Genomic DNA, 13,119 nt, shown 5'->3' on the forward strand with positions numbered 1-13,119 from the left:
CTGGCTGCCTAAGGCTGCGACAAAGTCGGCACTATGTACAACACCTCCGGGGTTCACCACCAAACCGTTCGAGAAATCCTCCATAGTATCAGTCTAAAGTCTCCTGTAGCTTTTCGCAAGGTTCTAGGTAGATCACGTGGACTACACTATGCGGGGTAAATACCACGTGATGCATGTGCCACCCGATCGCCGTCCGCCGTTCCTCCAGTCTCTCAATTCTTTGGCACAGAGAGTGATTGCCTCCAATTCCCTGCAGCATTTATCCCTTGTAGCTTTAGGCTCATTCCTGGTTCATTGCTATCTTCATCATGGATTGGTTGCGATCTCTTGTTTCACTCTGCATTCACAACTTGTGATAAACTCAGATGTGAAGATATTATAATCAACCCTGTTTTCGCCCAATGGCTGCTACCAACCTGCGTATCCGTAGATACCTCGGTCTCTGCAATTCAGGAGCCGAGTGATGTGGGGACCTGCTGACATGCATACCGAGGAGACATCCCTCATATCAGCTCTTGTCTTCCACCCAGCTGTTTGCCTCTCCTGATAATCAGATATCGAGACACAACAACATGGCAGCATGCACTCCCAGCAAGCCCTCATCATCCACAGAAGGGTTCTTTCAACCCCTTCCCACTATCCCCCCGTGCTATAGCTTTACTACTGCAAGCGCCCGAGGAAACCACTCTTCATCCGACGATGTAGTTTTAGGCCGAATCCTGGAGCTATACCTTCCCCACAACTGCGGCAACGTGGGCCACTCCATCCACAACCTCTCTCGCCGTGCCCTTGAGCGTAGAGTACTTCAGCACAGTGTTGATGCAGAGACTAACCCGCCTGCTCTCCGTCCGCTCACCACATTTGGCGGGGAAAATCGAGTTGATCCGCTATGGACATCAACTGGTTGGAAGGCTCTCAAGGAAATCGGTCAAGAAGAAGGCCTCGTGAGCGTCGCATATGAGACGGACAACACAACCTGGAACCGCCGCGTGCATCAATTTGCCCTGAATCATGTTTGGTCTGGTAGCGCTGCTATGACAGGGTGTCCTGCGTCTATGACGGACGGGGCAGCAAAGCTGCTTGCAGCTCATCTCGGCGAACCGGACGGGGACCAGCCTGGTCGTAGCGAAGTATTTCGTGAGGCATACCGCCGCCTCATCTCGCGAGATCCCAAAGTCGCATGGACAAGTGGACAGTGGATGACGGAACGAAAAGGTGGCAGCGACGTGCGAGGAACCGAGACGATCGCACGTCGACTGAGTCGCGAGGAACTGCTTCAAGAAGCCTCCCATCACGATGCGCACGGCATGCCGCTTGGACCATGGCGTATTGATGGGTTTAAGTGGTTCAGCAGTGCGACCGACTCGGAAATGACGGTCATGCTGGCGCAGACAACCAAAGGACTCAGTTTGTTCTATGCACCAGTGCGGCGGCGTGCTGGCCGGTCGGCCTCATCTTCGAGCGGGATTGAGTTGAATGGCATTCGGATGCAACGGCTGAAGAACAAAGTTGGCACCAAGCAACTGCCCACAGCGGAGTTGGAGCTCAAGGGTGTGCGGGGCTGGCTGATTGGGGAAGAAGGCAGAGGTGTAAAAGAGGTTGCGACCATCCTCAATATTACCCGCCTCTATACAGCGGCCGGTTCGACGGCAGGATGGGGCCGCGGACTGGCCATTTGCCGGGCATATACGCGGGTTCGCAAGGTCCAAGGCTCACTTCTTGAGGACGTCCCGCAGCACGTGCGCTGGATGGCGGCTGAGACAGTGAAATACGCGGCGGCCATGCACTGGGCCTTCTTCGGCATTGCCCTGCAGGGAACCGTTGAGCAGGATTGGGACCTAATGGTTCGTAATACCAAAGCTGCTGCCGTAGTCCCGCGTGATAAGAAGCAAGCTGCAACTTTGCTTCGGCTCATCACGCCGGCTCTAAAGGCCCTGGCCAGCGTGGGTTCTGTCCAGGGACTCCGAGAATGCATGGAAGGACTAGGAGGGGTTGGCTACTGCGAAAACAATGAGGATGGTGGGATTCTCAACGTAGCCAGAATCTTCCGAGACACGCTGGTCAATCCGATTTGGGAGGGTACGGTTAGTGTGATGGCTGAGGATGTGGCGAGAGTCATTATGGACCGACGGCTCGGTGAGGGTAAAGTCATCGAGAACGTCTTCGGGCAGTGGGTGCACAACATACTGCAACATTGTCAACGAATGTTCCCGGATGAGTGTGCATTCGTCACGAAAAGACTAGAGAGTCTCGTCCAAATTGCAAATAGGGCTGACAAGGCGGAGCTGCTATGGCGTGGAAGGGAGATAATTGGTCATTTGCAGGCCATCGTCTGCTCTTGTTTACTGATGTATGATGCTTGCACTGATGAAAATGAGGTGGCTGTGATCGTGGCATCAAGATATGTTCAGTCATTTGCGGACTCTGGTATAAAGCCACCATCTCAGTGGGATGTTGAGTCACGGAAGGACAAAATGATATTTTTGGGAGATAATGTGTCCCGTGCCGTACATGGGAAGCTTTGAAAGGGTCAGAATTGGAATATGTGTCTGATTGTTTGGGAATGGCGCATTACTGTGGACTTCAGCTCATAATACTACATTGTTGAAAGACGAGAAACTCGTGAACATATCTTTCACACTCATCATGTGATAATTATGGAGATTGGCTACAGACTTACACCTCAATCAGCAGAGCCTTTACAATTAATGGAAAGTTTAAAGATTATAAGACTGATATTATCACGTTGCAACCAAGTCGGAAAATACATATTAGGTACATAAAGCCAAAGCAATATCTAAATAGAAAATGTCTTCACGACCTTCTCGTTCTCCCTCTTCAGAAACCGCTCGAATGTCCCTAGGTCGAGATCCCACTCCTTTGTCGCCTCCAAATCCGCAAACTGTGCCATGTCTCGCATCGCCAACTGCGCTTCAATGAGCGGGTTAACAGCAGCCTGGGCTTCAATCTCCTCCTCAGTTAAGTAAGTAGCCTTGAGATCCCGCCCTGTGGCCTTCACGAGCTCCTTCACTATCTCCTCAACGGTCAACAACTCCCCCGCAATCTCAATCTCCTTGCCATGAAACTTCTTATCAGTCAGCGCCATTGCTCCAACTTTCCCAATATCCATCGGATCCACCAGTGGGATCTTCGTCTCCGTCGTCCACGCAGTAACCCAACATCTCTTATCCACTAATCCAGAATACATATACACCATCGGCGCTAGGAAGTTTGTCATAAAACTTCCAGGACGCATAATAGTCCATCTCTCAAAACCCATTGTTCGAATTTCGTTTTCCAGCGCCTGTTTAGGGAGCAGCATCTTCCCAACGAAGCCAGTGGGTGTGAAGGTACGGATCTTGTGGGGTTCGTTGACGGCGAAGGCGCTGCTGTAGACAACATGCTTGACACCAGCTTCTTTGGCGAGAGTGAGGAGTCGCCGGCCGCGAATAACTTCGATGTCGGGGTTCTGGAAGTCGGGAACCATGTTCAGGAAGAGACCAGTGCAATTGGCGAGACTGGCTCGGAGGGAGGCTTCGTTGTCGTAGTCACCCGCCATCACATCAGCACCCAGGGCGCGCAGGTGCTGTGACTTTGTGGAGAGCGGGGTGCGGGTGACGGTGTGTACTTTGATGCCATTTTCATGGAGGTACTTTGCTATGGCACCGCCTTGGGTGCCGGTTGCGCCACAGACGAAGACGGACATGTTGAGTGGTGGTTTGGGTGATGAGTTTGGTTTGAGAGTGACTGGAGAGGTAGGCAGCAAAGACGGTATATTGATAAACTGTAAGATAAAGATAATGTTGATGAGTACGTTAAAATGTAGAGGACATTATGGCTATTTATATAGGCGAGCATTGGGATATTGTGGAGGGAGAGTAAGTACTTAGTGTTACTTAGTACTAGTAGTATACGAAGTTCACCGCGGCGTTCCACTTCCTGGGCCAAGTATGATTGGTTGAGCTAAAGTAGCGGGCGGAACTCCGCCGCCCCACTGATTGTTTCCTCCGCAGCCATCTTACGTTGGGGTTTTCACTGTCCACACAGGTCTCCAATTATTTGCAGCCTCGCAATTCTTTGATCAATTGGGACCCATGAACTCAGCAGCAGAGCGTACCAACGCCCCACCGCGGCGGAAATCCTGCGAGGCCTGCAAGATAGCCAAGCGACGCTGTGATCTTGCCTGGCCAGCTTGCTTCCGATGTGCCCGCCGCAATCAGATCTGTGTCTATCCTGGTAGACAACCACAAAGCATGGACATGGAGGCAGCATCGCTTGCAGTAAACCTCTTGGAAGATCCTCTGTTTCCAGCCTTTGCCGAAACCCAGTGTGTGACCGATATCAACACGCACTTCCCAGATGTAGAGCAGTTGTCTTGTGCCCTCGAGCTTCCGAGCCCCGGAACCGAAGCTGCCAATCTACTGGCCCAAATCCCGCCTCTACAACCTCCTATGATGTCGCTACCACATGAAAATCCAAGTACCACTGTGATCAAAACAAGGTCTGCGCTGCCCATATCGACAATAGTCGCGCAACGCCTACAGTTCGGCATGGATGTGCTGAAACAAGCACCCAAAATGATGGTCCTCGAAAGCCAGACGCCCTGGTGTCATCGCCAATTGTACAAGGACGGCATGCCCAGGTCAATGCAAGGTACGTTTATTGCATTCCATCTCAACTTTGTGCTAAACATTGCAGATGCCCTCGCCTGCTGCGCCCTCTACATGGCTCGAAATGATATCAATGCTCCTGTCATCCTCTCTTCCTTCAAAACCCGCATTGACGACTTGTGTGCATCACCGCCACCGAGCACGCCTCTCGAAGCACTTGCACACACCCAATCACTGATACTATATCAGATAATGCGCCTGTTCGACGGGGACATCAATGCCCGACTGTCCGCTGAGCCTTTTATTCCCATGCTGGAAACATCGGCCTTCAACCTTCTGAACTATATATACTTCCCAGCCGCAGAACCTGATACTGCTCTTACCGCGCCCATGGATGTCGTAATGCAGTCCTGGGATGAGTGGGTATACCAGGAATCTGCGCGTCGCACCGCCCTTTTCACGTTTTATCTGGTGCAAATATACCGTTTAGTGACGGGCGAGAACAACCTCACCTGCGACGGCCGTCTGGGTCTCAACCACTCATGGTACCTATCCGCACCCCTGTGGAATGCGCAGACTTCATTCGACTTTGCCGTTGCATGGAACGAGCATCAGCATTTTGTGGTCTGCAATGCAGATTTTGGCCATGTGCTTGATTGCGCGCGACCGTCTGATGTGGACGTTTTTGGACGGATGCTCCTCAGTACGCTTTTAGGAATTGATCAGGCTAAGGCTTGGTTTTATTCCAGAGGAGCTATTTTATAAGACCCAATCTTGAAGCTTTCACTGCACATGTTGCTGTGATATTTATCTTCACCAATGGTGTGTGGACGACGACCTCGATCTTCACAGAGCACAAAGACTCTGTCCCCCATGCGGTATCATACCGCCCAGCGACCGGTCCATATATTACACTCCGTCTTCCTCTCTGTGCCTCGTCTTCCGAGTATACAACCTGCTCAATGAAAGAGGTGTTGGCTATACTTTGGAATGGCACTCTGTTTTCCTGACTCTTGCTCATTTAGCCTCTTCACCAGAGGGCGATGACATCCTCATTAACTGGTTCTGTTCGACTTTTCTTTGCCTGTGGCCTTTCTATCAGTTCACCCGCTCATTTTATCAAAGAGGCGACGTGTATCAAAGGCAGTGGAAGAAGAGGCTTTGTGATACTGGAGAGCTATGCATGCAAGAATGGATGTGAGCATATAGAACAACCTGACTAATTGACAAGACATCGATGCCTTGAACGAGTTATAGCGCTTGACAATCCGGCCAGTCTTCATCGCACCTTCTTCAACAAAATAACGAAATCGGCAATTCAACAGGGCAAACTTCGAGCTATTACATCATAACTGGCTTCTTCACCACCAATCTGTCGGCAGAGCGTGATCCGGCCTTCCTCATTGAGGAGAGCAGACAGGGCCTAGTAATAAGACGTGAGCCATTAGTACACGCCACCGGTGCCCCTCCATGTTAGCTTGATCTAGCCTCCTAGCTAGTTATTTTCTCTTATCAATAAATTGATGTTGCTTGTTTGTGTGACCACAATGCAACCTTCTTATCTATGGGGCATTTTCAGATCTCCGCCTAAATTTACGCTGGCTGCGTCTAGTTGTATCTACATAAGCCCCCTTTAGTATATACCCTCACAGTAAGGAGTCCGTTGGTTGCATTATGAAGGTCTAGACCGGATGTCCACGCGATGTCGTTATATGATCCCTGCCGGTCTCCCTTATGTCGAGTAGATAATTCGCCAGTAATCTTTGATTAATTTCGGCTCGACTTTCCCGGTGATGGTTAGACACTTATCATGTGCTTTATACATGGTACTAAATTAGCTCACCGATAAGACAGCATTGGCACAAGGCTGACAGATAAACCCAGAACAAATATTTGTCGTTGGCCTTGTTTCGCTCTCTCTTCCTATCGAAAATCCGGCAGTTTCTCAATTTCTCATCCTCATTGCAATGTGTATCAAATCATCACCTGGACAAAAACATTATCTGTTACTGTTACCTGCAGAGATCCGACTCTTAATTTACCAAGCAGTATTCGAAAACCATGTCTGCGCTATTGAACGAAAGCCGATTACAGTTCAGTGTAAAATCTCGAAGTGCTCCTTGAAGATACAGCAAAACCCCATGCGGCATCATTCATCAGTCATACCCGCAACCTGCAATCACCCAGAATGTGTGACAACACAGCAAAAGATTCTTCAATCTGATCAGTACACTGGTATCGCGCCTCAAATTGGGTCTCAAGACTATCCTCGGCCGCAGGACCTTGCGAATAATTCTATGAATCTTTCTTTCCTTCGCACCTGCCGTCAGATCTACTATGAAGCCCGACATTTACCCTATATGCGCACTATTTTCTTCACCCAGCAAGTTGGGACTTTCTCCAATTTTTCTTTTTGTTTACGACGCTGGCAAGTTCAATCAATACAATATCTTAAGATACGTGTTCCACCTCGGCAAGGCATGGATACACACCTCGCTGAATGGAATGAGACTTTCTCGTTGATCAGTCTCGGTTTCCCCAATCTCGCTGCCATCTCTATCCAGATTTATCTTCATTTTCCTGTGCAGGCTGTACGAGACACTTTTTGGGATGGAGGCCTTCTCGAGCTCTGTCGCCTGAAGCGTCTCCGGGGGGTGAGGCTCTCCATCTCCGAATTTGATCCTGCATGGCCAGCCACCAGAGACCCCGTCGTCTTCTTCACATACGCGGCCGGCTCATTGCCTGATTTCATGGATGAGATCACAGACAGGAACAAACAACTGCCATCCCTCCTGCAATCGTCATTGCCATCCCATCAGACACCAAAACACATCTGTTTCCGCGATGCGCGCGACAAACTCAGGCATCGGGTTCAACAAGACACGTCCATTGGTGTGGAGTGGGCATCCCCTGACTCCTACCACAGTGGCCAGCTCTTCTTCCGCTTTGCTCCCAATACTTTCCCGCTCTACGTCCGCAACCTGATCCACACCCTCCCCCGCCGGTGGCCGCATCGAACCCACGCGCACATCCGGCGCGAGGATCGCTTGCATAGAAATAAAACCGACTACGCGTACGTCTACATCGACAGCGCGTCGCATCCGGAGGACAATCAATACCCAATCTTCGGGTTCCAATACAACCCCAATCTGAGGCGCCAGCATAACGAGGAGTACATTGCACAAGGACTAGCAGCATTGCGGCTATCCCGCGAGCGGCTTTGGCGTTCTGTTGCTTCTGCTCCTTATCCCCGGCATCGACAGCGAGAGGATGGCGACCCCCGACCATCATCGCAATCATCTAGGAACCAGGAGCGAAAGGAAGAGCCTTGTCATCAAGCATCCAAGGTTATGGTACCAGCTCCTCGATGCTGGGCCAGTCCAGGTTTTCAAGTTTCCCCTAGTCGTCGAGCGGTGATCTCCGCAGAGAATGAAAGACCCGGCGACTGGAGACGGCAACTCACAGAGGAGGCATTTGCGCCATTTATTGAATCTTTTCCTATGGTACTTCGATGACATCTTGAATCGGCTCGATATCAGGGGACCTCATACCCCCATCTCGGACCTTTCTTGATCTTCTGAGTTTTTCTTTTAGTTATTATTTCTTGCAAGGATGGGAGGGGAGGTGGCACTAAAAGATAGGAGATATTAGCGGGGATGAGAAGTGCAGGTTACATGTGACATGGTTTCTTATTAGTCATGTAGGCTACTAGATTCTGTGATTCAACCGGCCTTGAGCTAGTAAGATGGAGTTGTGTACATTTCGTCTTTCATAACAAAGAACTTGTGTGTCACATTTCTAATGTTGACTTCCCCAAGATCAAATTGAGTTTACAAAGAGCGCATGTCAATACCATGCAAACCTTGGAACATTAAGATATACAATCTTGATGTAAGATCACTATTCTATTGGAAATAAAGTGCAGGCATGTTCCACCGAAGGATAATGGCACTGGCAGTTTGAGTGGAGCAAAAATCTGGTAGGCTTTTACCGAATCTTCATATGAAGCATTTCTTGAATAAATGTCTATGATGTCGGAGAGTGGGTTGACACTGGTTAACGACTTGGCAGAATTCCCTACCATCCTGCATATGTTCTCGATTGGTCCGATTGGGACTGTTTAATATCGGCGACCCGCCCTTGGCTTCTACTATCATCGTATTCTCGCCATGAATGCATCTTGCGCCTCGGATAATATGTTTTCCATCATCGCCTCATGAACGATAGGACTTTCTAAACAGCCATGTTTGGCTCGTGCTTTTTGAAATGAAACCTTTCAGAAATTCTGGGGATTGACGAGTCAATTGCACCATATGCAAGATAAAATTCAAAGTTCGAACTGGAGAATCCGTGAGGGGTAAAGCGGCTAGTCCTCCGAAGCGGATTAGTGATGTCTTAGTGTTGGAAAGGTTTTGCATAGAGGGTGGGGTTGCGCGGCCGGGAAATTCCCTCGGAGGCAATCAGTTCCTTCCATCTTATCTGATCATCTGATTATCTCTACCCCCCTCCCCCCGGTCCTTTTCTTGAACGTTTTTGAACATCTCAAGAACTCAGAGGGGCCTTACTTACTTCATACTCAGTTCATACATTACCCCCATCGCCAATCGATTACTCGCGTCTTCATGGCCAGCGAAGGCCTTCCGAAGACTTCGGATCTGTCCGATCCCGAGACCCAATACATTTTAGAGGGCAATGCCAGATTTCGCCGGCTAGGATGGAAGCGCCTCACGGTTATTTCCATTGTGGAGGCTATTGCCCTCGGGAGCTTGGGCCTGCCTTCTGCCTTCGCTACGTTGGGGATGGTTGCCGGTGTCATTCTCACAATTGGTATCGGACTCGTAGCGATGTATGCGGGCTATAACATTGGACAAGTGAAACTAAAGTACCCCGAGGTTGGGCACTACGCGGATGTCGGTCACCTTTTGCTGGGAAATGTGGGAGGCAAGATCTTCGTTGGCAGCTTTGTCGCCCTATTGGTCTTTGTCATTGGGTCTCACTGCTTGACCGGCGCAATTGCGTTCCAGACCATCACTGAAAGCAGCGTGTGTTCGGTGGTCTTCAGTATTGTCTCCGCTGCCATTCTGATGATCCTCGCCATTCCTCCATCCTTTGCTGAGATTGCAATACTCGGTTATATCGATTTCGCTTCAATTATCTTGGCCATCGGAGTCACGGTGATTGCAACGGGCATTCAAAGTCACAGTTCCACTGGTACCTTCTCCGCTGATCATATCCCGTGGTCTGCGTGGCCCATAGCTGGGATCACTTTCTCGCAAGCAATTGTCGCCGCGAACAACATTGTCTTCGCTTATTCTTTCGCTGGATGCTTGCCTTCCTTCATGGAAGACATGCATACTCCGGAGGATTACGTCAAGACCCTCTGGTGGCTAGGAGGCATTCAAATCGTCATCTACACGTTGACAGGGTCGCTTATCTACGCTTTTGTGGGCCAGGGCGTGCAATCTCCTGCCCTACTATCAGCCGGACCTGTCATTTCAAGAGTGGTTTTCGGCATAGCTCTTCCAGTCATCTTCATCTCCGGCTCTATTAACGTGACGGTCGTCTGCAGATACATTCACGGAAAGTTCTATCATGACTCAGCCGCCCGCTTTATCAACACCCGAAAGGGCTGGATGACTTGGTTGGGTCTCATATCCCTTGTTACTGTTCTCGCTTGGGTCATTGCCGAGGCTATTCCGATTTTCTCGGAGCTACTGTCCATCATCTCGGCACTTTTTGTGTCCGGTCTCTCGTTTTACATTCCTCCAGTGATGTGGTTTGTACTTTTGAGGGATGGGGCTTGGTATGAGAAACACAATTTACGGCCTGCGTTGTGTAACTTGGTGGTCTTTATTGTCGGTATGATTGTTTTCGGTTGCGGTACTTATTCGAGTATTGCGGAGCTGGTAGGTGGTTTCTATATGGATACTAGGAAGATCATAGGCTAACGTGGGTTATTATAGGTTAACGAGTTTCGGTCGGGGGAGATAAGTAAACCTTTTACGTGTTAAGAGGTTAAGCTTATGATATGATTATGCGTGCAATGTACACTGGGGGACTCATGATGCTATCAAATCAATCTGGCCGGGTACCTATGTTGTCTATTTATTGTGTTGAGAGAAAATAGAATAGACGGTTGACACAAAGGCATTGTGTGTATATATTACCTGTCAATATACATCCGCTATAAATGTCCCCTTGGAGGGGAGGAATTGGCTTTGTAGTTGCCATAAGCTATGTGATTTGAACCCCCACCAAATCAAAGGAAGAGGCATAATACTTTATCCATCAGGATGCCAATAAATAATTGTGCGTATGAGAATAAATGTCGGCCGAGCGGGACTGACAGGTTATCCTGCCCGCGGGAAAGGGAATCCTTGACTCCTTTGTAGGAGTTTTGTTTATGGGTGATATCTAACAGGTATCGTATCTTTTCAAACTTCAGCTAGCTTGGAGGAAACAAATAAAATAACATAACAATAGTGCCAATATTAAGGAAAGCTTGCTTATGCACACCCGGACACAGTTATATGCAATGTGCAGCCTTAGCGATGAGGCATCGAGCGGCTTGGATAGACACAACCGAAAGAAATCGAAAGAATTGGCAATAGGTATTCCTGATTATTTGGAGTTGTAGCCTGAAATACCGAATGCTCATGGATGCCTGATTCCTTCATGGCTAATGATTTCCTAATTCCAGGTTGTATTGCCTACGGTCGCTCTATCGGACAATTCGGGCGAATCTCCGACCGGATGGATGGACGTTGAGCAGACAACACAACTTCAGCCTCATGCGCCCCACGAGACATGAGGATAATTCCATTGCCGAGCCAAGCATCCTCACAGTCATAGTTGACGGAGAATCCTACTGGACATGTTTCACCAACGGTCCAGTTAGATGCAAGACTGCTTATGCACTAAGCACGTTGAAGCAGGCATCACCGCGACCCCTGCAGGCAGCATCCATCACCAAAGGCCTCGGTCAGGGTCCAAAGCAAATAGTTGCTTCCCTTCCATGATGGCCATCTCCCCAAACCCTCCCACTAAATCATGGGGCGTCGGTAAAGGAGAAGTTTCCTCTGCCAGCCAAAATTGACGGATCGAGCCGTCGTATCCGCCCCATCCAAATTAAACGGACCACCAATACGCGCTGGTCCCTGAACGGCCCCCACGAGCTTCAGTATGGGTCTTTTGCCTATTCAGGCACAACTGGATTATGATGGAGTGATGCTAACAGAATCAGGGAATTTGTTCTAGAGTCGCATTTTTGAGAGCGATTTTCGGCCAATTCTACCGATCGTGAGCATGTTGTGCCACGAGCATAGTATAAATATGGCCGTCTGACCCGTCGAGGTTTACTTGTATTCCAGGCTTAGATCTCCAGAACACAAGTATCCGCATCATCATCATGATTCCCGCTATCCTGACCGGAGTTTCCATGCTCGCAGGCTCTGCCTACGCTTCGGCCGTGCAACCCGTTCGCGCCACCGGAGGATGCACCAACATCAATTCGTACGCCCCGGAGACTGGAACCACCGGCTACTTCATGCTTGCTGCCACCGACTGCAAGAACGTTACCGCGCCGGATCAGGCTTGCCCTATTGAGGGATTTGGTGATACCAGCGTTGTCTTCCGCACTGCTGGAGAGACTGGTATCCATATGGGATATGTATGCTCATTACCCCTTTTGATCATCAAGTAGTTCGCTACTAGTATTGACGAATGAATTATTAGATCGCCATCGGCTCCGAAAACGACGAGGCCAAGAACCCCATCATCTGCGATGACTCCTCTCCTTCTATCCTCAACGGCCTTGTCGAGACCGGCGTGAGCGGATACAGCTTCCAGCCATTGAACATCAGTTCTATCCCCTATACCGCGCTCTTGATGTGGGGATTGGACGAGCAGGCGTCCGTCCCAGTCGACTTTTACCACCACTATGTGAACGGCACGCAGCAGGACGGCCTGTTTATTGGCGCCAACAATGTCACTACTTGGGCTATCAAGGAGTACTCTGATTCTGGATCGAAGCTGCCGTACTGGTTGTTCCGTCTGTTGGGGCCCGATAGTGAGGATCCTATCACTGGTGCGGCATTAGAGGAGGGGGAGTTGGTTACCTATATTAAGGTTAGGTATTAGTTGGGAGGAATCCAGATCTGTGCCTGCAGAACACGGGTTAATTGTTGGATGGGATTTGAGTTCCCTGCTCTATTAGTGGACAGGAGAGTTACCTCCCGCAGACGGGTCAATCAATATGTTGAACAGACACCCACCAGTTTCTCAATTAGAGTTTGCTTTTCTTTCCCAAAATACTTCTGGCCATGTAGATCAATAGTGGAGCAGACACATCGCATGCGGGATTGCATCACGCATGAACAAGTTCTCGATCTCGTGGTTGACACCTGCGGCAATCGATCGATCGGAGTTCGCATCTACGCCGCGGCGGTTCTTTTCGATCGCTTCACATCGCGATGAGAGGTTGCCTTTTCCTACCTGTCTTCAGGGGATA

At 49.6% G+C, this 13,119-nt stretch overlaps 6 protein-coding genes across 6 annotated transcripts; 5 read left to right on the forward strand and 1 right to left on the reverse strand.

The window, feature by feature from the left end:
- Positions 1-572: 572 nt before the first annotated feature.
- AtWU_11116 (putative acyl-CoA dehydrogenase) lies at positions 573-2,525 on the forward strand (the record flags this gene model as incomplete). The annotated part of the gene is made up of 1 exon (XM_035506218.1): positions 573-2,525. One exon carries the CDS (start codon positions 573-575, stop codon positions 2,523-2,525), a length of 1,953 nt encoding a protein of 650 aa, XP_035362111.1.
- A 272-nt stretch (positions 2,526-2,797) lies between these two features.
- AtWU_11117 (NAD dependent epimerase/dehydratase) lies at positions 2,798-3,706 on the reverse strand (the record flags this gene model as incomplete). Its single annotated transcript, XM_035506219.1, has 1 exon — positions 2,798-3,706. The coding sequence occupies one exon, from the start codon at positions 3,704-3,706 to the stop codon at positions 2,798-2,800; it is 909 nt and encodes a 302-aa protein (XP_035362112.1).
- A 388-nt stretch (positions 3,707-4,094) lies between these two features.
- AtWU_11118 (Zn(II)2Cys6 transcription factor domain-containing protein) lies at positions 4,095-5,375 on the forward strand (the record flags this gene model as incomplete). The annotated part of the gene is made up of 2 exons (XM_035506220.1): positions 4,095-4,653; positions 4,699-5,375. The coding sequence occupies 2 exons, from the start codon at positions 4,095-4,097 to the stop codon at positions 5,373-5,375; spliced, it is 1,236 nt and encodes a 411-aa protein (XP_035362113.1).
- Positions 5,376-7,090: 1,715 nt separating this feature from the next.
- On the forward strand, positions 7,091-8,125 carry AtWU_11119 (chitin synthase B; the record flags this gene model as incomplete). Its single annotated transcript, XM_035506221.1, has 1 exon — positions 7,091-8,125. The coding sequence occupies one exon, from the start codon at positions 7,091-7,093 to the stop codon at positions 8,123-8,125; it is 1,035 nt and encodes a 344-aa protein (XP_035362114.1).
- A 1,107-nt stretch (positions 8,126-9,232) lies between these two features.
- AtWU_11120 (N amino acid transport system protein) lies at positions 9,233-10,621 on the forward strand (the record flags this gene model as incomplete). Its single annotated transcript, XM_035506222.1, has 2 exons — positions 9,233-10,516; positions 10,574-10,621. 2 exons carry the CDS (start codon positions 9,233-9,235, stop codon positions 10,619-10,621), a joined length of 1,332 nt encoding a protein of 443 aa, XP_035362115.1.
- Positions 10,622-12,018: 1,397 nt separating this feature from the next.
- On the forward strand, positions 12,019-12,749 carry AtWU_11121 (NEDD8-conjugating enzyme Ubc12; the record flags this gene model as incomplete). Its single annotated transcript, XM_035506223.1, has 2 exons — positions 12,019-12,279; positions 12,345-12,749. The coding sequence occupies 2 exons, from the start codon at positions 12,019-12,021 to the stop codon at positions 12,747-12,749; spliced, it is 666 nt and encodes a 221-aa protein (XP_035362116.1).
- Positions 12,750-13,119: the final 370 nt, after the last annotated feature.

Source organism: Aspergillus tubingensis, assembly GCF_013340325.1.
Source record: "Aspergillus tubingensis WU-2223L DNA, scaffold_15, whole genome shotgun sequence".
Classification (NCBI taxonomy): domain Eukaryota; kingdom Fungi; phylum Ascomycota; class Eurotiomycetes; order Eurotiales; family Aspergillaceae; genus Aspergillus; species Aspergillus tubingensis.